Source organism: Heptranchias perlo, chromosome 26 (assembly GCF_035084215.1).
Source record: "Heptranchias perlo isolate sHepPer1 chromosome 26, sHepPer1.hap1, whole genome shotgun sequence".
Classification (NCBI taxonomy): domain Eukaryota; kingdom Metazoa; phylum Chordata; class Chondrichthyes; order Hexanchiformes; family Hexanchidae; genus Heptranchias; species Heptranchias perlo.
In genome coordinates, this window is record NC_090350.1 from 37,391,440 (window position 1) to 37,419,296 (window position 27,857).

General features: G+C 40.5%; 1 protein-coding gene across 3 annotated transcripts; it reads right to left on the reverse strand.

Annotated features, from left to right (window-relative positions):
• Nucleotides 1-392: 392 nt before the first annotated feature.
• stx12 (syntaxin 12) lies at nt 393-27,606 on the reverse strand. 3 transcript variants are annotated; one of them, XM_068006820.1, is made up of 11 exons: nt 27,521-27,606; nt 22,066-22,168; nt 16,099-16,280; nt 13,767-13,836; nt 11,196-11,289; nt 9,747-9,884; nt 7,508-7,560; nt 5,094-5,199; nt 4,401-4,473; nt 3,827-3,909; nt 393-2,595 (listed from the first exon to the last, which is right to left on the reverse strand). In XM_068006820.1, exons 3-11 carry the CDS (start codon nt 16,208-16,210, stop codon nt 2,503-2,505), a joined length of 822 nt encoding a protein of 273 aa, XP_067862921.1. In that variant the 5' UTR covers nt 16,211-16,280; nt 22,066-22,168; nt 27,521-27,606; the 3' UTR covers nt 393-2,502. The 3 variants fall into 3 exon arrangements, with proteins under 3 accessions (XP_067862921.1, XP_067862922.1, XP_067862923.1); XM_068006821.1 differs by lacking the exon at nt 27,521-27,606 and adding an exon at nt 27,351-27,467; XM_068006822.1 differs by lacking the exon at nt 22,066-22,168 and having other exon boundaries at nt 27,521-27,605.
• Between the last annotated feature and the right edge of the window lie 251 nt (nt 27,607-27,857).

Consider the following 27,857-nt stretch of genomic DNA (forward strand, 5'->3'; position numbering starts at 1 on the left):
CGTTGCTCTGACTGCATTAAAGCCATGAGGTGTGTAACCAGCTCCAGCATGTAGGCTCTCACTACTCAGGGTTTGCATTGGGTGTGATGACTTTGCACCAAACTAGTGTGTTTATTTAAATATAGGTCCCAGGTGGCCCACACAGGGCCAGCTGGACAATTCTTTAAAACAGGCTAAGGGCCGACACTTCTGATCACTCGAACTAAAAATTAAGCTGCCAGGGAGTGGCAAGCATAGGCAGAGTTCCTTTATCGATCAGTGCAACAATGGAACTCGAGACTGCCAGGTGCACATCGCACTATACAGGACTGGTAGCTGTAGTATAATGGCACCTTTACTCACTGCCTTAGTATAAAATGAATGCAAATATACACAGGCAACACCCACACACATTCAGGGCAGGGGACATTTATTCATAACAATGCCAAAATCAAATAGCCAAATGTTGGCTTTTTCATAAACTATTGTGATACAATGCAAAATACAGAGAATGGAATGGCTTACATCAGAGCAGACATTTAGATTTCAATTTCCTACTGAGCATGGCCACAAAACAAAGGAATTCAACAAAGCTGATGGCTGTTGGTTATTTGTATTGCGTTCTACAAAACAATGGGGTGTAAAGATATTGCAAGGATTTACATTTGATCTGTGACAATTTGTTGGGAAAAGCACTTTTGAAAAACAGATTATCCTGGTACTGCTAGAGGTTCTATTTTTACATCGAGAAATATGCATGATTAGACTAGACAAGGAAAAAATCTGGTAAATGACACCCAATTTTACACTGAACTTTTTTGCTTCTTTAAATTTTCCTTTACTCTGGAGATGTTTATTCATTTCCACCCATCCTCTTGCAGATGAAGCAGAATTGCATCATAGCTTGCGACATCTTCTCCATCCCCAACTGGAGGCTCTAGTGCTTAGTAGCAAATCCTGAAATGTCTTGCTTACTCCCACAGAAGGTTGAAATAAAGCTTTTTGTAAAAAAATCTTTATTGGTCTGACTGGGAACAGACAAGAAAAAAAAACTCAGATGCTAGTGGAGTGTAAATCCACAAATCATCTATATGAAGCTTTACATTGTCAGACCAATTTTCACAGCTCTGTTATAGCCCAAGTAGAATAATCAGCTTGCCCCACAAGTGCACATCCAGCCAGCTAATCACAAAGCTCTGCTGATGACAGTCACGTGGTGGTTTAAACTCCAAGATAATCTCACTGTTCCAACTGAGCTGCATGGTGGTAAGAGAAAGTACAGAGGAACAATTAAGTCTTTTTAAAAAAAAAAAAAATCACACATGCCAACAGTTCTGGTGTACTGGTATGTCAGGCAGACACTGATGGTTTTATAGAAGAGGTGAAAGGAAGTTTAAGGGCAATAGAATTGGTTCCCTATTCCCATGCAGTAAAACTGCAGTTCCTGCTATTTCTGCACCCCTACATTTGGAAATAAGCCATAACACAAAGAAAATCACTAAAATATATTAATTTGTTTTATGCAGAACTCTATCAAGCCATGCACGAGATAAATGGCCCTGCTACTGACAAGTTAGTCTCGCCAAGGAGGAGAACTGGTTTCACATTTTTCCACTATTGACATCACAAGCCCTTTGCTTTGATCTTGGAATGCAGTCATAAGAAAACTAAAGTACAAAAATGATTGAAACAAAGTATTCTGGAAGACTGATATACAGGTGAAGGTTTGCAACGCACAACTCAGGTTATATTAGTAAACTAAGGAGGAACAAAAAGAATGGTATTAACCAACTCAAATCTATTTGATAGCAACAGTTCAAAACAGTTCTATTACAGTAAGGATTCTGTACTCTGCTTTCATATCACTGGCCAATCATTGGTCTAATGTTTGCCATTAAAAATTACATTGCAGCAAAATCCACCAAGATGTAATGATATTGCTATGACAAGATGCCAAAAGGATTGATATTTCTATTGTCGATAATCCATATTTTACTTTAGCCAAATTTAGGACAAAGTATGTTCAACAAGGAAATTACATCATAGTGGCATTTGACCGGGAGGGGAGGAGAGAAGCAGAGAAGTGGTTGCAGTTTCCTGACTCGCAAAATTGATAAAAAGGATCATTGCCATGTTAGACTCCCCCAAGGGTAAAATCTGGCCGAGTGACATTGAAAATCCAAACCACTTGCACGTTACTACAAACTGCATTTGATGATATAGCTTCACAGGCCAACTTTCATTGCTTTAAGACAAGTAGCATATTTTTAATTTACAGTGCACAAACATACAGAAACAAAGGGTAAATATTACATTAACTGATTATTTTGTACAAACTCATAATGTTTAACCACTTTTTTCTTTCTAGGTGTTGGGTCTCATTTCATGAAATTCCACAAATTCGTAAGCTACACACCCTTAAAGTGAACTGGCTGAGAAGAGAATTGTCCATTGACTTCAGTTGGAGTACAATTCCAATGTTCCCATGTAGAGAGGAGCAGTAGTATTTTGCATGGAAGCTCTTTATTTGGCTGCCCACCAGATGATAAGGCCCAAAATGACACCGACCACTGCAAGAACTGCAATCAGGATGCACACTTTCTTGCGGGATTTTTTCTGAAAATGCAAAAATACAAAGCAAGTCAATTTTATTCTGTGCTCAACACCAGTGATGTTATTACTGGAGAACGAACACCTTCCACATAAGCACCCACTACCAGCATCAAGCACTCCTATATCGTATAGTACTATTACATGTTGAGTAGCTCTGTCTCAATGTGCCCAAACCTGAATCCAAATAGTAAACCTCCAATTGTACCAGTAAGACATTTTACTTTTTCCTACAGTTGCAATAATGAGGCCCCTCAAAGAAATTGACTAATTAGAGGGAAGTGTAGTGGATCTATGTCCACTAGGAAGTGGGTCGAGAGACTTCTGTTTTAAATAAAAGATACTGAAGGTAAGGCTTACTCTATGAAAATAAGCAACATACAATTGATAAAAAGCAAATGAGCACCCATTACATTCAGAAGTGGAAAATGAAGCTGAAGGGATTTATGTGTTATCTGATGTAAGGCTATAACCTGTTGTAAAATAATTACATAAGAGGTGATGACATTTGGAATTTAGAGTAAAGTAGTAATAGGTTTGTATAAAATATTGGTTAAGCCACAGTTTGAGTACTGTGCACAGTTTTGGGCACCCCATTACAGAAATATTAAAGCCATAGTCAGCTTATAGCATAGATTCACCAAGATGATGCCAGGGATGGGAAATTACAGTTCTTAGGAGAGACTTGACATACCAAGACAATTTCCTTTGAAGCAGAGGCAGCTAATAGAAGGTTTAATAGTGGTTTTTAAAATTGTGAAGGATTTGGATAGGGTAAATAGGGCAAGGCTATTTCCTAGGTTCAGGAGTCAGTGACGAGGGGTCAATTTAAATCCGTTATTAAGAGTCGGGAGAAGTTAGGGGAAATTTCTTTATGCAGCAGGTTATTGGAGCATGGACTGCTTTGCCACAGAGTGGTTGAGGCAGAGACCATTGCCTCTTAAGGGAAAATTGGGAAAAATATTTGAAACAGAGGGAGACAGATCTATAGTAAATAAGAGAGGTGGTGCGATTAGTTTTAAATTGTTCTAGCAAAGAGCTGGCACATACACGATGGGTCAATTGGGCCTTCTCCTGTGCAGCAAACCTCTATGGTTCTAAAAGCTCAGAAGAACAATGACCAAAGTATACAGCTTATGAGGATATTATGGGTGGTAAACTTGCAATTTGGAAGGAAATTACTACGGCTGGGGAGTACCTGGTGTGCAATTTGTTAGAGTAAACAGCGTAATCCTACCTGATAATAAGCTGCCCTCTGCAACTGGTGAGTTCCTTGGTCAACATGTACTTCTGCACTCTCCACATGCGCTTCTATGCTATCTGTAGGAAACAACAGGGAAGAGCTTCAACTGAATACAAAGCTTTAGACACAAATAGCACAGAGCAATTGTGTTTGAAAAAAATCATCCAGTTCCTTTGTGATAATGGACCCACGTTACAATTACAACAGTGACTACACTTCAAAAGTACTTAATTGGCTGTCAAGCACTTTGGGATGGCCTGAGGTCGTGAAAGGTGCTATGTAAATGCAAGTCTTTGGTCTCTTTTTAACTTGGCAATCACACTCAGAGGCCATAGGATGGCTGGTGTTGAAAATGGAAAAAGGTCACACCTCTCAAGTTTGGACCAATACACATTGGCTCTGCAGAGCCAAAAGAAGCTTTACTCAGCATCAAACAGTGCTGTAGCTGACCTGGGAGTCAGTGATGCTGACACAGGGAGTTCAACTTCACAGCATCAACACAAGAGGATGAACCCAAAAAGTGAACAAAGGAAAGTATTCAAGATAATTAATGGAAGGTAGCATTTACCAATCATATCTCCTTGATCATGGATCATCATTGCTAAGTCTTTAAAAATCTGGTTGACATCCAAGATGTTAGCCTGGACAAGAGAATGAAGTATTTTGAACAAACTGCTTAAGCAATCAGAGAAAATATATGCAATTCAAAGCAGACATCAAAAATTCTTAATAAGTACTGATTTAAATTTTGCTGGTCGTTTTAATTCACTTTACAAAGACCATTTCCAGTATTGGTGAATTTGACTCTACATAAAATACATTCCATGTCTGGGAAATGTAGGGCAGCAGGTAAAGGGACAGGATGCACTATATAATGCTCAGTACATTTAAGATTGAAATGCCAAAGGGACTGTTCTCTGCAGTATTAACTTTTTATGAGGTGGAAGGCAAAACAAAAAGACACTAGTTCAATTAAAATCTGAAGTTATAGAAGCAACAACTCACTGCTCACAGCAGACAAGACATAAGCCTGATTTCTCTTTCATCCTCCCCAAAAGCTACAAGGGAATGAATTTTAAAAAAAAATAGAAGTATAGATTCAAATGCAAGGATACCAAGAGATCTGTGACCTCTGCAAGCAAAAGCTTATAATTAGTAGAAATTAACAGAATTTATCATTATTCAGTCAGCATGTATTATGTTTGTAACCCATACACAAGTACTTATACACATATTAATGTATGAATAAAAAAAAACAAACCTCAAGTTGCCGGATTGCAGTCTCTCGCTCCTTGATGAGTTCCAGGTCTTCTTCAGTTATTGCCACATCTTGAGACTGAGCTTGTGCCTGACTCCAGTCTTCATTACTAAGAAAATAAAAGTATAACTCCTACAGCACAGCTTTGAGCATTTTGATGCAAGTTATAAGATTTTCTATTTTTCAGCCATATAAAATGATACCAATCCTATGGAGATAGAAAATTGTTGTTCTTTGGTGTTGTGTTCACCAAGGTACAGGATGTTAGTGCTGCAGAATAGACTATTGTAGGGCATGGAGGCAATTGAAGTTTCCCACATTTTACCCCAATTGCTTAATTCAAATCTCAAAAGCAACCCTACTACAGCAGAAAGAATTTTTTTCCCTCATTCCAACATCAGGCATCTTTCCCATCTTATCTGAGTCACAGCACCTATTTGATGAAAATTTGCAGCCAAACCACTAGGAACTAGAATCAGAAAGGTTACAGCACGGAAGGAAGCCATTTGGCAGAGTCTGCGCCGGCTCTATGCAAGAGCAATCCAGCCAGTCCCACTCCCCCATCCTATCCACGTAGCCCTGCAATTTTTTTCCCTTTCAAGTACTTATCCTGCTCCCTTTTGAAGGCCATGATTGTATCTGCCTCCAACACCCCCTCACGCAGTGCATTCCAGATCCTAACCACTCGCTGTGTTTAACAAAAAGTTTTTCCTCATGTCACCTTTGGCAAAAGAATCAATCACCTTAAATCTGTCCTCTGGTTCTTAACCCTTCCGCCAATGGGAACAGTTTCTCTATCTACTCTGTCTAGACCCTTCATGATTTTGAATACCCCTCTCAAATCGCCTCGCAATTTTCTCTGTTCCAAGGAGAACAACCCCAACTTCTCCAGTCTGTCCACGTAACTAAAGTCCCTCAACCCTAGAATCATTCTAGTAAATCTCTTCTGCTAAGAGATCTTTCCTAAAATGCAGTGCCCAAAACTGGACATAATACTCCAGTTGTGGCCAAACCAGTGTTTTATAGAGGTTCACCATGGCTTCCTTGCTTTTGTACTCTATGCCTCTATTTATAAAGCCCAGGATCCGGTATGCTTTTTTAACCACTATCTCAACCTGCCCTGCCACCTTCAATGATTTGTGCACATATACCCCCAGATCTCTGTTCTTGTACCCCTTTTAAAATTAGTTTATATTGCCTCTCATTCTTCCTACCGAAATGAATCACTTCGCATTTTTCTGTGTTAAATTTCATCTGCCACGTATCCACCTGCCTGTCTATACCCTCTTGAAGTCTATCACTATCCTCCTCACTGTTCACTACACTTCCAAGTTTTGTCATCTGCAAATTTGGAAATTGTGCCCTGTACTCCCAAGTCCAAGTCATTAATATATCAAGAAAAGCAGTGGTCCTAGTACCGACCCCTGGGGAACACCACTGTACACTTCCCTCCAATCTGAAAAACAGCCCACCACTACTCTGTTTCCTGTTACTTAGCCAATTTTGTATCCATGTTGCTACTGCCCCCTTTATTCCATGGGCTTCAATTTTGACAAGCCTATTATGTGGCACTTTATCAAACACCTTTTGAAAGTCCATATACACAGTTTCAATCACACGGTCCTCATCTACCCTCTGTTACCTCATCAAAAAACTAGTTAGTTAAATACTATTTGCCTTTAACTAACTCGTGCTGGCTTTCCCTAATCAATCCACACATGTCCAAGTGACTGCTAATTCTGTCCCAGATTATCGTTTCCAAAAGTTTCCCCACCACCAAGGTTAAACTGACTGGCCTGTTGTTGCTGGGTTTATCCTTGCACTCTTTTTTGAACAAGGGTGTAACATTTGCAATTCTCCAGTCCTCTGACACCACCCCCGTATCTACAGATGTTTGGAAGATTATGGCCAGTAGCTCCGCAATTTCCACCCTTACTTCCCTCAGCAACCTAGGATGCATCCCATCCAGACCGGGTGACTTATCTACTTTAAGTACAGCTGGCTTTTCTAGTACCTCCTCCATCAATTTTTAGCCCATCCAATATCTCAACTACATCTTCCTTTACCGAGACTCTGGCAGCATCATCTTCCTTGGTAAAGACAGATGCAAAGTACTCATTTAGTACCTCAGCCACGCCCTCTGCCTCCATGAGTAGATCTCCTATTGATCCCTAAAATCGGCCCCAACCCTCCTCTTACTACCCGTTTAGGTTAAGATGACCTCAAATATATGTTCATGCAGTATACCCATACAGCCAGAGGGAGGCAGCCTTCTTCCAAGCAATCTGAGGTAGATTTGTAAACAGATTCCAAAAGTGAAAGAAAATGTGCTATTTCCATTTCAGCACTCCACCCAAATATTTTAAAGCAAGAATGTTTTACAAAGAGCTTGTGTGATTATAAGTTCACATCTTTACCTTTCAAATGATACAAGTTGTTCTTCTTTATGTTCATCATCACTGAAACCACTCTGGAAACAGATAAATTTTAGTAACAAAAGAGCTACAGTGACATCTTTTATTGAGCAACAAAAGAAGGGAAGCTAAATTTGAGGATTTTGTAAGGTTGGGGCAGAGAGGATAGATAAGAAACATACAAGTTCAGAATTTGACTGAAAGTGTCCAGGTCCCATTGCAAATCACAGACAAACTCAGTGTACTAATGTGGTACTTCATTTCTGCCAGCAAGCAAAGTAGCAGAAAACTACACTAACAAGACAGCTCCATCTTAAATGAGTGTCTGTCAAAGGAAGTAGTCACTTCACTGCCACTTGCTCAAATACTAGAAGTCCTGCAACAACCTACCAAATTACAAGAAATAAAAACGAGTGTTTACAATCTTCCAGTGCAATTAAAAACAAACATTCAAAAATTTGCAGAGCAAAATTACTGATAACTGACATTGGGCTCCCAAGTGAATAAAATGACTTGTTATTTTCCACTGTGCTACCAGATTTGCATGGATATTTCCTGCAGACATAAAACAAGCAAAAAGTGAACTGGGACCTAAGACTTACGAAATTTTCTGTTCCTAAATGTTGCTAATTGCCTTGATTTTAAGTGACCCCATTTAGAAACAGCATTTTCATCTCCCACCCCATCCTAAACGTAAAATAAGTTAAGCTAGCTGTAAAATGGCTCCATTGTGCTATACCATAGTATGGTATACTGTGGGTGTAAAGTGGGAAAGTGTTGGATGGGATTGGGGGGAGAAAGAGAGAAATATTATCTACTGTTGATCACCCTCATGCACCTATCAACAGTTCAAGAACAACACTGGCCTAGGCCTTAACCAGACAGTGAAATGCATTTCAAGGGAATCAGTAGCCATAGATTGTTGAAACTCAGCAAACACCACAATAAAAGCAAAGTATTTAAAAATCAAAGTATGGATACAGAAATGGTTAAGTAACAGGGAACAGTAGTGGTGAACAGTTGTTTTTCAGACAGGAGGAAAGCGTACAGTGGCGTTCCCCAGGGGTCGGTACTAGGACCATTGCTTTTCTTGATATATATTAATGGGTGTACAGGGCACAATTACCAAATTTGCAGAGGAGACAAAACTTGGAAGGGTAGCGAACATTGAAGAGGATATAGATAGGCTGGTGGCATGGGCAGACATGTGGTAGATAAAATTTAACAGAAAAATGCGAGGTGATGCATTTCGGTAGGAAGAATGAGGAGAGGCAACATAAACTAAAGGGCACAATTCTAAAAGGGGTACAGGAACAGAGATCTGGGGGTACATGTACACAAATCGTTGAAGGTGGTAGGGCAGGTTGAGAAAGCATATGGGATCCTGGGCTTTATAAATAGAGGCATAGAGTACAAAAGCAAGGAAGTCATGATGAGCCTTTATAAAACACTGGTTTGGCCACAACTGCAGTATTGTGTCCAGTTCTGGGCACCACACTTCAGGAAAGATGTGAAGACCTTAAGAGGGTGCAGAAGAGATTTATTAGAATCATTCCAGGGATGAAGGACTTTAGTTACATGGATAGACTGGAGAAGCTGGGATTATTCTCCTTGGAACAGACGGTTGAGAGGAGATTTGAGAGAGGTATTCAAAATCATGAAGGGTCTAGACAGAGTAGATAGAGAAAAACTTCCCATTGGTGGAAGGGTCAAGAATCAGAGGACATAGATTTAAGGTGGTTGGCAAAAGAACCAAAGGCAACATGAAGAATAGCACAGCAAGTGGCTAGGATCTGGAAGCACTGCTGGGGGGCGGAGGCAAATTCAATCATGGCTTTCAAAAGGGAACTGGATAAATACTTGAAAAGGGAAAAGTTTGCAGGGCTATGGGGATAGGGTGGGGAGTGGGACTAGCTGGATTGCTCTTGCATAGAGCCAGCATGGACTCGATGGGCCAAATGGTTTCCTTCCGTACTGTAACCTATGACTCTAAATGCAGTTCTTCCCCCAAGTTCACTTCTAATCATTAGAATTATAATTCATGCTCTATGCCTTGGTATACTAAATTATTTCAGTCATGTTGGAGTTCTACAGTAAAAGTGGTGTGAAATATGCCTGACCTTGAAAACAGCAAGTTTGAGCTATGGCCTGTATGCAGAGGCGGTCTACGTGAGCAGAGTGTGATTGTCCATGCACTATATTAAGTTAGACGTGGTGGACTGTTCTTTTTTTAAAAACTTACTGAGAGGCGTGATGCTGCTCTTGCCCTTGCTACAGACTCTCTCTCTTTTTCTGCAGCTTTCCGCTGCACCGCTTGGAAGTTGTTCAGAGCGGCAGAAAATTCATTCATGAGACGTTCCTTCTGCATTCTCTGTTGACGCTGAAGTTACAAAAGAAAAATTATTTTGTTTGGAATTTTTTCTTAAAAGTACTGATTATTTTACATATTAACGCTTGACTATCCATTACTGCAGTGTCCCTGCTCCAAAACACAATACTGAATTTGAATATTTATACATGTTCTATAGTTCCACTTCACCTATTGATTCTTCCTACAATTATTGAGGGGAACTGTTACACTAGATGCAAGGCGGAATGCTTTCAATAGAAAACATTTCCCGATATACTGTATTAACTCATATCCCACACCTTTTATTTATAAAAACAGTTTAAGTTGAATGTGCTGCCTATATGCAAATTATTTTTTCCCCCTGAAAGAGGGCTCACGTTTGAGGTATAACCTACATGCAAGGACAGCCTACACGAGCGCCAATTTGATTTGGTTTTCCCCCTCCTACCAGTGGCCTGCTTGGCCAACCCTCCACGAAAGCACTCTCAGGCCTGGATACCAATGCCAGAGCTGCTAGTTATGCAAAAGCACAATAATCAGCCAGTATGCATGTAGGGAGGGGTGGAAGAAAGGCCACCAACCCAGAGCTGTCATAGTGAAAGCCAGTTGCTGATAGATGTGCTTAGGCTCTTTCGACTGAGACCTGATACAGAAGGTCTCCAACAGATATAGATAGTTTGATAGCAAGTTTTACGTATTCACTTTCAATAATACAGATAATTGAAGTGCAAGGGGCATTAATCATCAGTATGTACGAGATATTGCTTTGTTCAAACTTTTGGACATATGCACAACAGGATGAAAGAATTCTATAATTCAGTATTTATGGTGCATCACAAATGGAGAAGTTTGACAACCAAGACCACCAGCACTATAATATCTCCAACTACATAGGGTCACTAACTCTTGAAATAGGGTATCAAATGGTTATTTTAAAAGACAGAGAGTACAGTATTTATTTCATGTAATTTTTAAATCAGATGTTAGACAAGATATAAAAATATACAAATAATCTGTGCTGAAAGAAATCTGTTCAGGTGAGTGGCACATCTGATTTAATGAACACGATTTGTTTCCAACCTCAGAATAGGACGACTCAATTCATTGGTGATGCATTTTTATTCCCTCATGTCCTGTCATTCTGGCCTAAGATGAATTGTTAAGCTCATACCAATTACTGCCTAGTTGGAGCTTGTGTGTCTACTGGGAGCTGCACTGAGATTGCGATTTGCTTCATTTTGGACCAAGTTATCAGAGTGAGGACAATCATTTCTTTCTGGCTGGACTGGATTCTAATCCAGGTCCAAGACATGGCAGGTCGTCGTCTATACAAGTACTCACCTGCTCATTGTACATTAAAGGTAGTGATCCAAGCCCCTTCAGGTGTTTGTTGGTTTCCTTGGCAATCTGGTTTGTGTAATGTTGCAGCTGTTGCCTACAAAGAAGATAAAACATTATTAAAATGAAAATGAACAATTGTACACGATAGCCCATTTCATGGCAATTTGATTTTTTCTAAAACTTGGACCTATAGATTAGGAAATGACACTCTGATCCAAATATTATTTGTTTGATGAATACTTCATGCTATAATCTGCAATGATGGCAATACCTAAAAAGGGAACAGTTTTACAGTAGTGTAATACTGAATTTGGTGCACATGCAAGTGAAGGAAATTATAACCATTAGTCGGACAATTACTGTGTTTCAAAACTTTAATTGAAAATCAGTATATTGCATGCCAGCTTCTTTTCTCTAGCAACAACCATCTCGTTAAACCCCTTTCTGCTGCCCCCTCCAAGTGCCAGGAGCTCATGGACTTCTGTTACTAAGATTGAGACTATCCATTTGGCTGCTTGTTCCTTCTCCTCCCAACCCCCCCCCCCTTTCCCACCAAGCCAAAACTCACCCAAAGCTCTCCCGTGCCATAGCTCTGAACTTTCATCTCTCCCTTGTTTCTCTTCTATCTCCTCTCATTCCCTTGCCAGGCTTATCTCATCCATCAACTCACCTCCCACTCCCTTGACTTCATTCCCACTAAGCTGCTGACCAACCAACTTCCACTCCTGGTCTCATTGCTAGCTGAAATCATAAATGGTTCCCGCTGCTCAGGCACTGTCCTGCTCTCTTTCAAAACCACCATCTTCACTCCCCTCAAAAAAAAAACCACCCTCAACCAACCCTGTCCTTGCAAACTACTACTCCATCTACGGCCTCTTGTGTACCCCATATTTGGCCACAATCCTTCCTCGAGAACAGCATTCTGTATTATGCTCTGCTTGCAACTGAGCACCACAGATCTGTTCTAATGGCACATACCAAAGTGATGAGTAAAACAGCAGAAATATTTCTAACCCTTCTAGACAGAATCCTGAGAGTAGGCAGGAGTATTGCAAGGAACTTTGTCAGTAACAGCTCAAGAACATTTGCTCTCACCATTGATAGATTTCCAAAACTTCCCTCTGTTTTGCCAGATGACCTTAAGAATTGTAAAGAAGCACTAGTAACCAAAAGGAGTTCAAACATTTTGGATGCATGAGAAACCAATATTTGGCTGCACACAAAACTCAACATGGTCTTGGCAAAAAGGTTTCAATGTCACGCATGCTCAGTTATTCCAAGGCCACCAGAATGACTTTACATGATACTACCAATACCCAAACTTCTAGAGCACAGGACAAGTGGAAGACAGCAGTTTAAAAAAAATTATCTATAAGAAATGGGAGTGTCATCCCCAAGCTTCAAGGGGCAATGAATAGGAACAGGAGTAGGCCATTCAGCCCCTCGTGCCTGCACCACCATTTGATAAGATCAAGGCTGATCTGTGATCTAACCTTCTAAACTCTAGAGAATACAACCCCAATTTGTGCAATCGCTCCTCGTAACTTAACCCTTGAAGTCCAGGTATCATTCTAGTTAATCTACGCTGCACTCCCTCCAATGCCAATATGTCCATCCGAAGGTGCGCTGCCCAGAACTGCTCACAGTACTCCAGGTGCGGTCTAACCAGGGTTTTGTATAGCTGCAGCATAACTTCTGCCCCCTTGTACTCTAGTCCTCTAGATATAAAGGCCAGCATTCCATTTGCCTTCTTGATTATTTTCTGCACCTGTTCATAACACTTCAATGATCTACATATCTGTACCCCTAGGTCCCTTTGGACATCCTCTGTTTTTAACTTTTTACCAATAGGAGCTATTTACGACTATAGTTCTGCTTTTGCCCAATTTAACTGGTAGCCTAGATTTTCCATCCATCACCCACTAAGAAAGCAATTATGGAGAATGTTCTGTTAAGACTAACTATGCTTTGCAAAGACCAAATCTGTAAAACACTTGAAGCAATTGAAATATAAAACCGCAATGTAGAATGCAGCATTCAAAATAACCAAAAATTGTTTCTCTCAATACACTATCAAAACAGTCCAACTGGAAGAACTGGCATAATTGTGGCAACAATAGTATTAACCAGGTTAACTAAACACACCCATATAGCTATTGTTAAGCAAGGAGATATAACCAAAGTTGCCACCCAGAGGGCTGAACATGCAAGCAAATTCTTAGTCTGGTCAATAATTTAAACCCAAGCCCTACGGGTCAATAAATTAATATTTAAAGTGCTTTTAAATTATGCATTTTTCCCACTCAGGCTGGTTACTGCTTCCACAAACAGCTGTTCTTGTGCCTTAAAGATGTAGAGTGCAATATCTACTCTGCAAATGCAACTTGAACCAAAATCGATGGAATTATTGACAGATTTGTAACCTAACTACGTTCATAAGTGCACTATAAACAGAGAGTAGAAATATGTCATAACATCCACTTAGTTGTACAATTTGGCTGCAGCTCAAATATTTTGATAAGTCATGGTACAGTCATACACAACTTCATCTCGCAACACATATACACTTACAGTCTGTCCTGAAGCTCACTTGTATCTTGTTGCGTTCCTAGTTGTTGCACCATTGTATTTATCTGTGCAGCTGTAGGAAATGATAGATAATCAAATCTACCTTGTATTTAAACACGATTACAGCAAATTCCTGAGGCAAGAAACTGCATTAGGATTTAATCATTAGTGATCAATGCAATTATGTATTTAAGCATTTTATGTCCTGCATAACCACTGCTGAATTATGTATGTTAACAGAACAAATAGATTTTATCTAATTAACTGCTAACCAAAAATAGGGCATGTTACACAGGCCTTTAACATTGTCCTTACTATCAGGCTGCTATGTACTGGTTGGTAGGTGCAGCATTTTACTCGGTGACAAATTTATTATAAGATTATAGAATTCAACTTACAATTCCAGATTCTGAAGTATGAAATAAGCACCATTATGAAAACAGCATACTAAGTTCATACATTAAAGTTTGGTATTACCAAGGAAACAATTTTAAAAAAACCATTTTTGTTCATGTATACAGTATATACATTATATAACTCAACATCAAGAGTGGAGAGACTTCGACAACTTGCTCCACAGCTTCTCCTATTGGCCAGAGTCTAGAACTACACTGCTAGACAAGTTTAGATATGGGAATTCCATCCTAAAATGTTTACATAACATTTAATATTGTAACTGAGATAAAAGCCTGACTAAAAATCGTGATAACGGGGAATTGGACACTAACTGCGTGTATACACAGGGTATTTAATATAGATGTTAGTCTGATCAAAAAAAGCAGTGAGCACTTTTCAGCTCAGTTTTACGTTTCTTCAACTTGAACAATTTCAAGAGATGGTGCTGAACCCATTTTGTGCCACTAGCTCACTTAGTAGATTATACAACATTAAAAAGTTTCCAAATACATTTTAAACAGACTGGCTCCCACGGCAGGTGGGAAGACGATCATATTTTATAAGGACAGATATATTGTGCATTATACTGTAAAATGTATTATTCAGCTAAAGAGCAGCTGTGTGTAACTTAGTGTCTCTAACATCACAAGGTGCCAATTAGAGAGATTGATTATTATGAAGCAGATTCTAAGGTCAATTGATGTTCAGACTGACTTTCTCTGCACATTGGAAATTATATTCTTTATCATTTTGATGCTTTGAGACACAAATTTGCATGTACGACATCTCAGGGACGTTTGATACATCTCAAAACTTATCTATTTAGTGGCAGTTGAGTAGCATATTTCTGTTAGACCTCCCTTTCCTTCCCTTCTTCTCCACCCCCCCCCTTCCCCAAACAAGACAGGCAGTCATCTAAATGCAAGATGGAGATCTTTAACAGGACATAGGGATATTAGTCCTACCTACTGCTGCTCTGTAACTGACCAGTCGCCTCTTTTCTAAGATAGGAAACTTAAAAGGTGATTAGATCATTGTGAAATATGTAGTGCAACTGGCTGATAAGATGACCTTGGACTCATTTTGACCCCAAAGCAGCATGGGGACCTACAACACAACCTCTAATTACAAAGTTAGTGACAGCAGAGTTTGTTTTTATTCTTATTGAGAGCAGTCTGTTACATGGGTGTGACCAGGATCATAGGCTCCAGAGAGACTGGAGCTAGTAGCTCTAGTCCCACGTGCATGTTGAATTGACAGCTCAAAAACAATTACATTGCTAAATTTCAACGAAGAAACTAAACTGAAGGCTTCGTCCCTCAAGGTTTTGCGGGGTGGGAGTAGATGGGAAATAGTGCACTTTGCTCCTCTCCCATTCTAATGGTTTAATAGATCCATGGTAAAATCTATATCCCCCCCACCCCGGCTCATGAGAAGCTATGAAACAATACAAGGAATGAAGCCCAGCCTGGCATTAAAAGATAAGTAGCTGTTATATATTACTGTATTAAAAACGCAACTTTGGACTGGTTACAGCAACAAAAATATGGCACGGTACATCAGTTTTGTTTTGCTTTTCCAAAAAAAAGGAAAAAAATCTAACAATAGATTCCTTATAATGCAAGTCCTGGATAGATTCCAAGTGCTATATTGTAACTAAGGTTTACTGTAGTTTAAAGTCAAATAGAAACTTGCAGTCTCATCCACCTTGAAGCAAAATTGATCTTCCTGAATTGGTACTAAACATATTTTACATTGAATGTAATTTCCTTGCACATGTAAAATTTTATATTGTGTTTTATCCTCATTAGAAGTTCGTTTGATCGTGCAAATGGTGATTGGCAAAATATCCCTAGTCTAAGCAGTTTTTCCTTTAAGTTGAAAAAGATTTCAGAATGACTTTTTTCAGGTCCTTGTAGCAGAGCTGATTGCAACTTACTATTCTGTGTGATCTTCTGGATGTTGGCACTGCATGTTTGAATGAGGCTGTTGAAGTCCTGGGGTTGAGAGTGGTAGCTGAAACGGCTGTCCTCAATTCGTCCGTAAGACATGGTCACGTTAAGAGGTCAGCGCTGACCCAACGCAACAGTGAACAGTCAAAAATCAGCACTTCCTTTAAACCTGCACGAGGATGAGATAGGAAAAAAGGTTCAGAACTTGATGCACAAATTTTTAAAACCTCAAGTATCTGGTACTACAAAATTGGTTAAATACAAAGGTACAGCTGTCTTAAGTTAATCCTAATGATATATTCCTGCCCCTCCCACCTTCAGAAATATGCAACTTGTTCTCTATCTGTTACACATAAAAGCATCAGGCAAATCAACACAAAATCTTCACGTGTTACACCAGACATGTTGAAATGTCGTAGAATTTTGCAGCGCAAAAGGTGGCCATTTGGCCCACTGCACTTGTGGCCTTGGCTGAAACAGTGGACACCCTTACCGAAGCTCTAGGAATTTTTGAACGAGAGGCATCCCCAGCCTTGGTCTTTATGTCAGCTGGAACAAGACGAAAGCGCAATCGCTAGGACATTATATAATTCCAGCGGCCTTCATAACAGATGCTAATCCATCCAAAACAGTGGAATCAAGTGACAGTTCACTTATGTAGGAGCACGAATTCCTCCAATTGGGACAGTTTTCCTGACAGCCGTAGGTGCAGTGCACTCGTGAGCTCCGCAATGAACTCTCCATCACATGGAGATTGAACATAAGTTGCAGTCTCAAAGTACGACTCTACAACGCAATAGTAATATCCATATTTAAACATGGCTCAGAAACGTGGGTACGCACCAAAGTAACGAATAGGTGAATCGATGCATTTGATTCTAGTTCGCTTTGCACACTAAAGATTAAGCCTCAGGACAAAATCTTGAGACTAATCAACGGCCTCTCTCCTGGTTGGTTGATAGATAGTTACCAACTCCTCTGGTATGCACACCTCAAGCGCCAGCCTGAGTCTAACCCTGCCGGGCATTCACCACCAAAATGAAAGACCACGAGGCACATCCAGAACAAAATGGGATGACAACATAAAAGTGCTCCTTAACAGCCTGGGCCTTACTGCCAATGAGGCATGTGAGAACCCGGAACCATAATAGTTGGAAGAAGCTGGTAGCAGATATTCCCATAGAGGACGGCAATGATGACAACGACTTGTGCCATCTCCCTGTAAGAACTATCCATTTGGATATTTTCCCAGCGATTTCTGCCGAAACCTTTTAAATTTTTCTTTTTCAAATAATTATCCAGTTTCTTTTTAAGAACTATTTTTGGATTCTACTTCCACCACTGTTCTGCAAGGGCAGTCCATGTCCTAACCACCTTCTCCATAAAATAAATTTCTCTTTACTTCTCCTTTTGATCCTAAATTTATGCTCTCTAGTTACCGACTCTCGATTTCATACACCTCCATTAGATATCCTCCCCTTTATTCTAATAAAAAAAAGCCACAGTTAGTCTAGTCTCTCCTTATTACTTAAGCTGCTCATCCCTGGTATCACCTTAGTGAATCTCTTGTCATTTGACATGTCAGCCCACATTTTTTTTTTAAAAACTCCATCACACTCACTTCAGAACATTTTTGCTTTTATAACATTCTCTTCAAATAAAATGAAAAACAGCAGCAGCCTAACTGACACCAAAGCTATGCAGCTGGCAAAGGGTGAAGACATTAAACAAATATTTTGTATCTGTCTTCGGTGGAAGACACAAAAACATAAAGATAGTGGGGAACCAAGGGGCAAATGAGAGTGAGAAACTTAAAACAATTAATATCAGTAGAGAAAAAGTATTAGATAAACTAAAAGCCGACAAATCCCCTGGACCTGATGGCCTACATCTTAGGGTTCTAAAAAAGGTGGCTGCAGAGATAGTACATGCATTGGTTGTGATCTTCCAAAATTCCCTAGTTCTAGAACAGTCCCAGCAGATTGGAAGGTAGCAAATGTAACACCGCTATGCAAGAAAGGAGGGAGAGAAAACAGGGAACTACAGGCCAGTTAGCCTGACATCAGTCGTCGGGAAAATGCTGAAGTCCATCATTAAGGAAGTTGTATCAGGGAACTTAGAAAATCATAATATGATTAGGCAGAGGCAACATGGCTTTATGAAAGATAAATCATGTTTAACAAAATTTATTAGAGTTCTTTGAGGATGCAACTACCAGGGTAAATAAAGGGGAACCAGTGGATGTAGCATATTTGGATTTCCAAAAGGCATTCGATAAGGTGCCGTATCAAAGGTTGCTACCCAAGGGCTCATGGGGTTGGGGGTAACATATTATCATAGATGGAGGATTGGTTAACGGCAGAAAAGAGTAGGGATAAACGGGTCATTTTCAGGTTGGCAGTCTGTAACTAGTGGGGTACTGCAAGGATCGGTGCTTGGGCCTCAGTTATTTACAATCTGTATTAATAACTTAGATGAAGGGACAGAGTGTAATGTATCCAAGTTTGCTGACAATACAAAGGTAGGTGGGAAAGTAAGCTATGAGGAGGACACAGAGTCTGCAAAGGGATATAGACAGGTTAAGTGAGTGGTTATGGTGGTGGTAGTAGGTGGAGTATAATGTGGGGTAATGAGGTTATTCACTTCGGTAGGAATAGAAAAACAGAATATTTTTTAAATGGTGGGAAACTATTAAATGTTGGTGTCCAGAGAGACTCGGGTATCCTCGTACAAGAAACAAAGTTAGTATGCCAGTACAGCAAGCAATTCGGAAGGCAAATGGCATGTTGGCCTTTACTGCAAGGGGGTTGGAGTACAAGAATAAGGAAGTCTTACTACAATTGTACAGGGCTTTGGTGAGACCTCACCTGGCATACTGTGCACAGTTTTGGTCTCCTTATCTAAGAAAGGATACACTTGCCTTAGAGGTGGTGTAATGAAGGATCACTAGATTAATTCCTGGGATGAGAGGGTTGTCCTTTGAGGAGAGATTGGGTAGAATAGGCCCATACCCTCTGGAGTTTAGAAGAACGAGACATGATCTCACAAACATAAGATTACGAGAGGGCATGACAGGGTAGATGCTGAAAGGTTGTTTCTCCTGGCTGGAGAGTCTAGAACTAGGGGGCATAGTCACAGGATAAGGGGTCAGCCATTTAAGACTGAGACGAGGAGGAATTTCTTCACAAAGACTGTTGTGAATCTTGGGCATTCCCTACCCCAGAAGGCTGTGGATGCTGAGTTGTTGAATATGTTAAGGCTGAGATAGGTAGATTTTTGGACTCTAGGGGAATCAAGGGATATGGGGATCAGGCAGGAAAGTGGAGTTGAGGTTGGAGATCAGCCATGATCTTACTGAATGGCGGAGCAGGCTCGAGGGGCCATAGGGCCTACTCCTATTTATGTTCTTATTTTCAAAAGGAGCACAGTGTAGCATTACATTTTTAAAAAAAACAGGTTGATGAAGCATGGTATAAACAGAAGCCCCATGGAATATGGTTCATACCCACTCAAGGTACTGGCCATAACCACCTTGTGGTTATGCATTCTTGATACTGTATGCATTCATGGATTTCATGAGCAAGATTAACTGTCACAAACCCATTATTTGTATAACTAGTCACATAGCAGTTTAAGCTTTACATTGGTATAAAGTTCAGCTTCATTACTAATTGTTAAAGTTACACAGTTTGGAAGATTCTAACCGTTGCCATTGGGAGCGACTTGTGTCAAGTTCATTGTACATTCTAGAAAATTCTATTTGGGGGAGTGGTTATGGTTGAGGGATGAATGTTGGTCAGGACACTGGGAGAACTCCTCTGATCTTCAAATAGTGCCGTAGCATCTTTTACTTCCAGCTGAAGAGGCGTAAGGCTTAGCTTTAAGATCTCATCCAAAAGTTGGCACCTCTGACGATGCAGTAAGTACTCCATCAGTACTGCACTGAAGTCAGTCTAGCTGATATTTAGTGGGGCTTGAACCCACAACCTTCTAACTCAGAGGCAAGAGCACTACCACTGAGGCAAGCTTTCCCTTTCAAAGCAAAATTCTGACTCCAAACAGCTTGTACCAACCCAAAAAGGAAACTCTTTCAGAACACAGGAATTCTGAAGATTGAAAGAAGCCACTACAGATTGGCTGGCAGGTGTCCCAAAGTTTGAAAAATATCATATGCTACTTGATCTCTCACCCTTTAACTGCTATCTGATAAATGTCTATCCAGTTTTCACTTGGAATAGATAACTCCAGTTAATAATGGTTCCTACACCATTCAAAGAATGGGTTTTAAATTTACTCAGAAAGCCTTCCTGGATTCCCATGAAACTACAACTAGCAGTTTATAGCATATATCAAATCAAACACTCTCCACAGAAGTAGAAATGAGATGACAAATGCAGTGTCCCCTCAAAGACAAACAGAAGCATTGACTGTTAGATGGCATGTTATACTATATGTCCCTGTTATACTGTACAAACCAAAGCTCAGATCAGAGTTGAATCAATTATCCAGCTCACACTCTTGTTTTCTTCAAATTGGCTTTGAGCCAGTGAAGGGCAAAGACAACAAACTCCTGTTTTGGTCTATAGGTGCTACAAATCTCAATGCGTGGCTATGGTGTCAACTTGGCTCAGTCAGTAGCACGCTCACCTTCGTGTCAGAAGGTTGTGGGTTCAAGCTCCACTCCAGGACTTGAGCACATTATCTAGGCTGACACTTCAGTGCAATACTGAGGGAGTAGTGTATTGTCAAAGGTATCATCCTTCGGATCAGATGCTAAAGGCTCCATCTGCCTGCTCCATTTGAAACTAAAGATTCGTATGGCACGGTTTGAAAAGCAGAGTGTTCCTGAGACTCTGGCCAACATTTTATCCATAACCATGAAAAACTGGTCACTGATGTTCATGGGATCTTGTACGCAAGGCAGCTGCTGCACTAGAAGGCACAAGAATCATCACTTAAAAGTAATTCATTGCCCCATCAGGTCATGTTGCCATACTGCTGGTTGTAGTTGCATGGGAATCCCGGAAGGTTTTCAGGGTAAATTTAAAACTCATTCTTTCAGTACAGGATAGCTAATCATGAACACAGCTCCTGTTTGAAAACTAAGAGAAGTAGGTCACTTAAAGATTCACAGTTTCTGTATGTAAAAGAAAGACTTTCACAACCTCAGGACATCCCAAAGCGCTTTTCAGCAAAAGGAGTACTTTTGAAGTGTAGTCACTGTTGTAATGTAGAAAACACGGCAGCCAATTTGCACACAGCAAGGTCCCACAAACAAATGCGATGATGACCAGATAACCTGTTTAAGTGATGTCGGTTGAGGGATAAATATTGGCCAGGACACAGGGGCGAACTCACCTGATCATCTTCGAAATAGTGCCCGAAAGACGGCACCTCCGACGGTGCAGCACTCCCTCAGTACTGCACTGGGAGTGTCAGCCTAGATATTGTGCTCAAGTCTCTGGAATGGGACTTGAACCCACAATCTTCTGACTCAGAGGCGAGAATGCTACCAACTGAGCCATGGCTGACACCTAATTTAATGTGCAATTTGTAACGCTGTGCAAGACGCGATGAGGTGTTTTCATACGTCTATACAGGCAATCACTGGCTCACCTACTGACTTTTTATTTCAGATTTCCACACTTGTGGTTTTCCTTTTCATTTCACCTACTGGTTTGTTCAGAAAAAAAATTGGGAAGATCACTAATGGATTGCCTTCTCCGAGGGAACAATCACTGGCTATGTTGGAGAACTTCTAATTGCCCTGTTATACATCTATCGCTTAGGATTTTATTGCTTCATATATGCTTCAGTGGATGACTAATAGACTACTTATTCAATGAAGTCATCTGGCTGGTTGCCTTGGGTAATGGAAACTTTACCATACAAAGTGCAAAAGTAAATAAGATAATGAAAACCAGGTAATTTGGGCCATGCTTTTAAAAACTTACCGTCATGTCGTCTTTTCAGTTCTTTCAAAACCAACAATTTTTCTGAACATGGAGAAAAAACAATGGGATTCTTAAATGGGGTCTTCTTTCAGTTGCCCTTCTCCTTTAAAAAGTCAAGTATAGGGATAGAATCAGTGGTGATCACCATCAATAAGCAAATCAAGATAGCAACAGGGTGGGAACATACAATAGGAGCTCCCAAGAACAGACAGCATTCATTTTATTTAAACAGACTACCTTAAAAATACTTTATTAGCAATGCAGAGAACAGTCAGATTAAAAAATTAATTTTGTACTGTCAATTCCATCATGTTCCTGTTGCACACATTCGGAAGAAATGTGTTATTTGTAGAATGTTGCAGTGCAGAAACAGTCCGTTTAGCCAGTCACAACTGCACTGGTGTTTTTCTGCTTGGGTCACCTGGTCTAATCCCACTTTCCTGTTTACTTTCCACACACTAATACTCCCCTTTTTCAAGCAACTACAGTCTATTCCTGTTAATTTGAAGTTGCTTACCTTAAATTACTTGATAACTCAAATTTAAATTGTACTTAAAAGGGCCACTGTGCCAGGTTAATGTAATTGCTTAATTTGAATAAATGGATAACTTGGAATTTTTTGGGGATATAAAAATTCGAATCAATAGATTGTATCTAATTACCTTTTAAAAAGTTTTTAGGTACTCTGCTTCAACAGTGATTTGTGGCACAGAATTCTACATTCTAACCATGTTATGTACAAGGATTTCTCCCCCCCACCCCGAGAGGTACGGTAGTGTAGTCGATATGTTACTGGCCCAGTAATCCAGAGATCGCGAGTTCAAATCCCACCATGGCAGTTTGAGAATTTGAATTCAGTTTATTAAAAAAAAAATCGGCCATGAAGTTGTTGGGATCATAAAAACTCAACTGATTCACTAATGTCCTTCAGGGAAGGAAACCTGCCGTCCTTACCCGATCTAGCCTATTTGTGTCTCCAGTCCCACACCAATGTGGCCCAGCATGCCACTCAATTGTATCAATGCAGCGGTTCAAGGCGGCAGCCATCACCACTTTCTCAAGGTCAATCAGGGATGTGCAATAAATGCTGGCCTTGCCAGCGATGCAGAGATTGAAAATAAATTCTAATGTCTCCTTTAATTCTTTGCAAACTTAAATTTGTTATCATATTGCCATGAAGTGGAAACAATACATTACCTCTAACCCTATAATAACCCTTCATAATCTTTAAGATTTCAAATCAGATCAACCCTTAATCTTCTTAGTGCTAGCAAACTTGTTTTGTTTTTCCACAAGTCTCTCTACACAACAGTAACCCCTCATCCCAGGTCACACCCTACTGAATATACACTGCACCTTTTCATTTGTTTTCCCAGAATTGTACACAATATTCCTATTGCAGTCTTATCTATTTGTGCTCTTGATATTTAATGACATGTATCTGCAAAGGATCAGGCTTATCTATGATGCCTTGCACAGTCAGGCTTGACTAGGGTGCCTTCTAAAGTTGTCTATGATATCTGCCACAGCCAAGTCACCTGCTAATGCTCATCTATGAAGAACAACCAGTTGGGTGAGGTACCCAGACGGTGGTGAGTGCCTGTAGTATCATACAGAGCATGAACCAGAGCCTGAAGGGGAGGAGGAAAACAAAATGCTACATGGGGTCAATTTCAAGACTGCCATGCCATATTGGGGTAATAGGACTTCATTCTTACAATCTGAAGCACTGGATTAGTTTACTATCTTCTGGAAATTAATTATTCTCCATTTAATTGTCTGTAAACACTAACAATTATTTGCTGCAAAGACCAGCTGATTTTGTAGACAGGAAGTTTTCAAAATGTGGTGACAAACTCATTTCAGATGTCAGCAAAAAAAAAATTGATCTATTTAAAATCCACGACAGTAGCTGAAGTTAAAACATTTAAAAGAATTGAGCGAAAGTCAGAGTCTCAATTAAGACTGTAAATACAATTCTGTAGTGATTTTTTCATTCTTTGAAACATTATAAAACACTAGTCAGTGTCCTAATGGCGTTTCACATAGCGAGTCTTCAGGTGAGGCGCAGTTACAGGGTGGGGAATAATTGGACGAGGATGCGTAGACGTAATTCAGTCCACCTTTTTAAATTCATACATTGTCCTTTTTATTATAAAGGATAACGGAAACTGCCCGTGTAAACTTGTCACACTGTAATTATACCATTCTGCAAGTGGTGGTGCTGTAGCACCTTCATGGGGGGGGGGGGGGGGGGGAAAGAAAAGGAGGGTGTAGTTATAGCATTACAAGTTTACATAGGCAGTTTGTATTATAAATGTGAATATTTGAATTTAGAATAAAAGATTTGCATTTTACATGGCACCTTTCAGGATCTTTGGATGTCCCAAAGCACTTTACAACCAACCAATGAAGTACTTTTGAAGTGTAGTCACTGTTGTAATGTAGGAAACGTAGCAGATCAATTTTGCAACACAAAAATCAATCGATCTGAAATATATTTACACTTTGTCCAAAGAACCAGCAACAAATCTTTGATAATTCACTTATCCTAATCCTTCCTGTCTTGAACCAACTGAAACCATCACAAGCTCACCACTTGGGTTGAATTGCTAGAATCCCTTTTCCTGCTTTTAGAATAATGAGCAAGCAGCTGTTTGTGGCTTGATTTCACAAGTGCTGTAATTCCAAAACTGTATAGACAATTGAAATAAATAACTGACCCAATTAGCAGCACAATATTCTGTTGTGACCATATACTGCATTTAAATTATGGGTCTTCCACATTCATGAAATAAACTTGGCACGCTGTTTATAACACTGCATCCTGGATGTGATTGAGAGTTCAGTTATGAACAGAAAGCAATAGTTCAATCTGAACAGGTCACAATTTCAGTCAATGCCATTTAATTAGGAAAGTGATAGGCTGGTAATTTTGCTGAAGGGGTAGATTCTTCATGTTTATGCTCAGTCGGCTAGTTTTATTGTCCTGTCTGTGATAACGTTGCTGGTTTCTTTGTAATTTAAAATAAATTGTTTTCCAAGGTTCAATTCTCAACCTGTGCTGTGTTAGCTAATCGCAACTGAGGAAACAACAGGGGTGCAACAACTGGATTCAATGCCCCTGGGAAGGAGAGTCAGGGTTCTCATTCCTAATCATTAGCTAATGACACTTGCTGGTAAGTGTGTACAACAAGGAAGACAGGAGTGGGCTCAGCTGTGGAACTGGAATCCAGCAAGAGTCAGGAAGTAGCAAGATTAGAGTAAAAGAGAATTTTAAAAACTGTGTGGTGCTTTTATGGAAATAGGGACTTGCAATTTACTGACGAGTTCAGAAACCAGGAATGTGATAATTAACTTTGAAAATAAAACATAACTGCAGTTACTTTCACCTAATGGTCCACACAGCATGACACATTCTGAAATACATTTAGAAGTAAACTCAAAAGTACAGGAACACTCCACTGACTGAATGTGATGTTCTTTAAGACATGCATTTACTTACTCATTAAAGAGCTGGCAATGATGCAATGTTCCATATTCAACTCAAAACAAAGGCAAATAAGTGCCTTTGCCTTGCAGTATATTTCCAAACCAACTCCTTTTTCACACAGACCTTAAGTCGACAAGCTGACCTCATCCCATTAGGAGATTAGGCCAAAACATGATGATGATGGTGCAGCAACATGGTTAACAAAAATGGCAGAGACTACGTAGACCAAATGGCCTGCTCTGGTGAAAGTCTGGTTCCGTGGTAGCACTCTTGCCCGGGTGAGGTGTTTGTGGGTTCAAGCCCCACTTCAGGACTCGAGCACATAATCTAACTTGACACTACAGTGCAGGACTGAGGGAGCACAGTGTTGTCAGAGGTGCTATCTTTTGCATGGGACATTACACCAAGGCTTTGTCTGCCTGTTCAGCTGGATGTAAAAGATCCCATGGCATTATTCAAAGATGAGTTCTCCCGGTGTCCCGGCCAACATTCCTCCCTCAAAATGCACCACCAAAAACTAACTGGTCATTCAGTTGCTGCTTGTGGGACCCTGCTTTGTGCAGTCTGGTAAGCAGACAAACAACCTTTAAAAGTGAGGCCATTTGCTAAAAGATCAATACCAATAATAATGTCAAATTTGAATAAAACTTAAACTGTACTAAGAGATAAAGGATATTTGAAAGCATTTAAAAACAGAACTAACTTATCAGCAACATTTTTTAAGCCACACCTCAATAAATTCTCAAGCTAAGGCTGTCAGGGGTTTGGAGTAGGGGAATACCACAGTATTACATTTGAAAGAATTTTTAAAAATACTGCAAATGAGTATCTCAAAGAAAAACTACAGTAACATTTTGAATAGCGGAAGTTCATCAGCCCAATAACCCAACTTACTGGCATTATCAACTCACTGGTAACTAAGTTCCAATCTGCCACCCTTTGGCTGGGGGAACATTCACTTGGAACAGGCCTGCCATGCAGAATGATCTCATCTACTTTTCACTTCCAATTTTTACAGACAGGTTGCCGGCCACTGACACCGGATTGACGTGAGTCTCAAACCCCATATCGTATCCATCACCAAGACAACTTACTACTGCACCATCATCATCATCCTCCACCCTTACCTAGACCCCACCACCACTGAAACCCTCATCCCTGCTTTTGTCACCTCAGACCCAATTTCTTCAATGCCCTCACCAGCATTGAGCTCCACCCCATATAAACTCCAAATCCTCTATTAAGTCTCACTCGGCCATCACCTCTGTCCTTGGAGAATGCTATTGTGTCCTCATCACTAACACACTGAATTCAAAATCCTTATCCCATTTACAAATCCCTCCATGGCCACACCCCACCTTAATTCTGCATCTTCCTCCTTCACAGATGGAGCACCAAAGAGCATGAACTGTGGTCTTCTGTGCCTCCCCTTCCCCTCCAAGCCATCAGTAGCAGTAACTAAACTCGGCCTTACTCCCTATACCCCCTCCCTCTTGCTACTTCTCGCCCCTCTTGAAAGGCATCCTCGAAACCAGGTATACCCCACCCCACCCCCCAAAGCCCTTCGACCACTGCTTTTATTTCGCCCTCTATGAAGCCACCTTGGGTTGATTACACTATTAAAAAAGGATCTGTGTAAATGCGAGTCGCCGTTGGACATGTACTGCCAGCCTTGACGAACCAGCCACCGGTCTCTGAGACACTGGGCAACAGGCACGTTAGCCGGCCCTGGGCAGGGAGCTGCAAAATACTGCGCAACAGCCCAACACTGCGCACGCGCGCTGTCGCCTACCCCTGCTGGCTCACTATTGAGCAGCTGAGAGGACTCAAAACACCTTCCAGCGGGTCCCACTGCGGCACGACGACGACAGCGGTCTGGGGAAACAGGTCACATTAATCACCGCATTCCCCGTCCTCCCCACCACCAACTCAGGCCAGCCTTTTATTGAGAACCCTTCCTACCGGAGGTTTTTTTTTTCCCTTCGGTCTCTCTTGTCCCAGGAAGCAGCTGCTGATGCTCGACCCAGTCACGGTCACGTGATACGCGCGTCACCAACGTGGCACCGCCCTCCCGTCGCGTGATGACGTCAACGAGCACCTGTCAATCAAAGCGTGGCTCCAGGGTGGCCAACTTTCCAGGGTTATCCTGGAATTGAAAATTAATCTCCTGGACGCTGCTGCGAACAACCCAGGAGAAAAATCATAGACTTTTTTTTAAATATAAAATGTCCCTTTTTTCGGTTGAACTGCTTCATTTATTAGTTATCAAAATATTGGAGATGGGAAAAAGGCTGTTTGA

Excerpts from the sequence above, each read along its gene's own strand:
- stx12 (XM_068006820.1), bottom strand. The coding sequence starts at position 16,210 with ATGTCTTACGGACGAATTGAGGACAGCCGTTTCAGCTACCACTCTCAA. Across the intron at positions 4,474-5,093 it reads CTGCAATCCGGCAACTTGAG|GCTAACATCTTGGATGTCAA; the intron begins GTTTGTTTTTTT and ends TCTCTTGTCCAG. Across the intron at positions 2,596-3,826 it reads AGAGGGCAGCTTATTATCAG|AAAAAATCCCGCAAGAAAGT; the intron begins GTAGGATTACGC and ends TTGCATTTTCAG.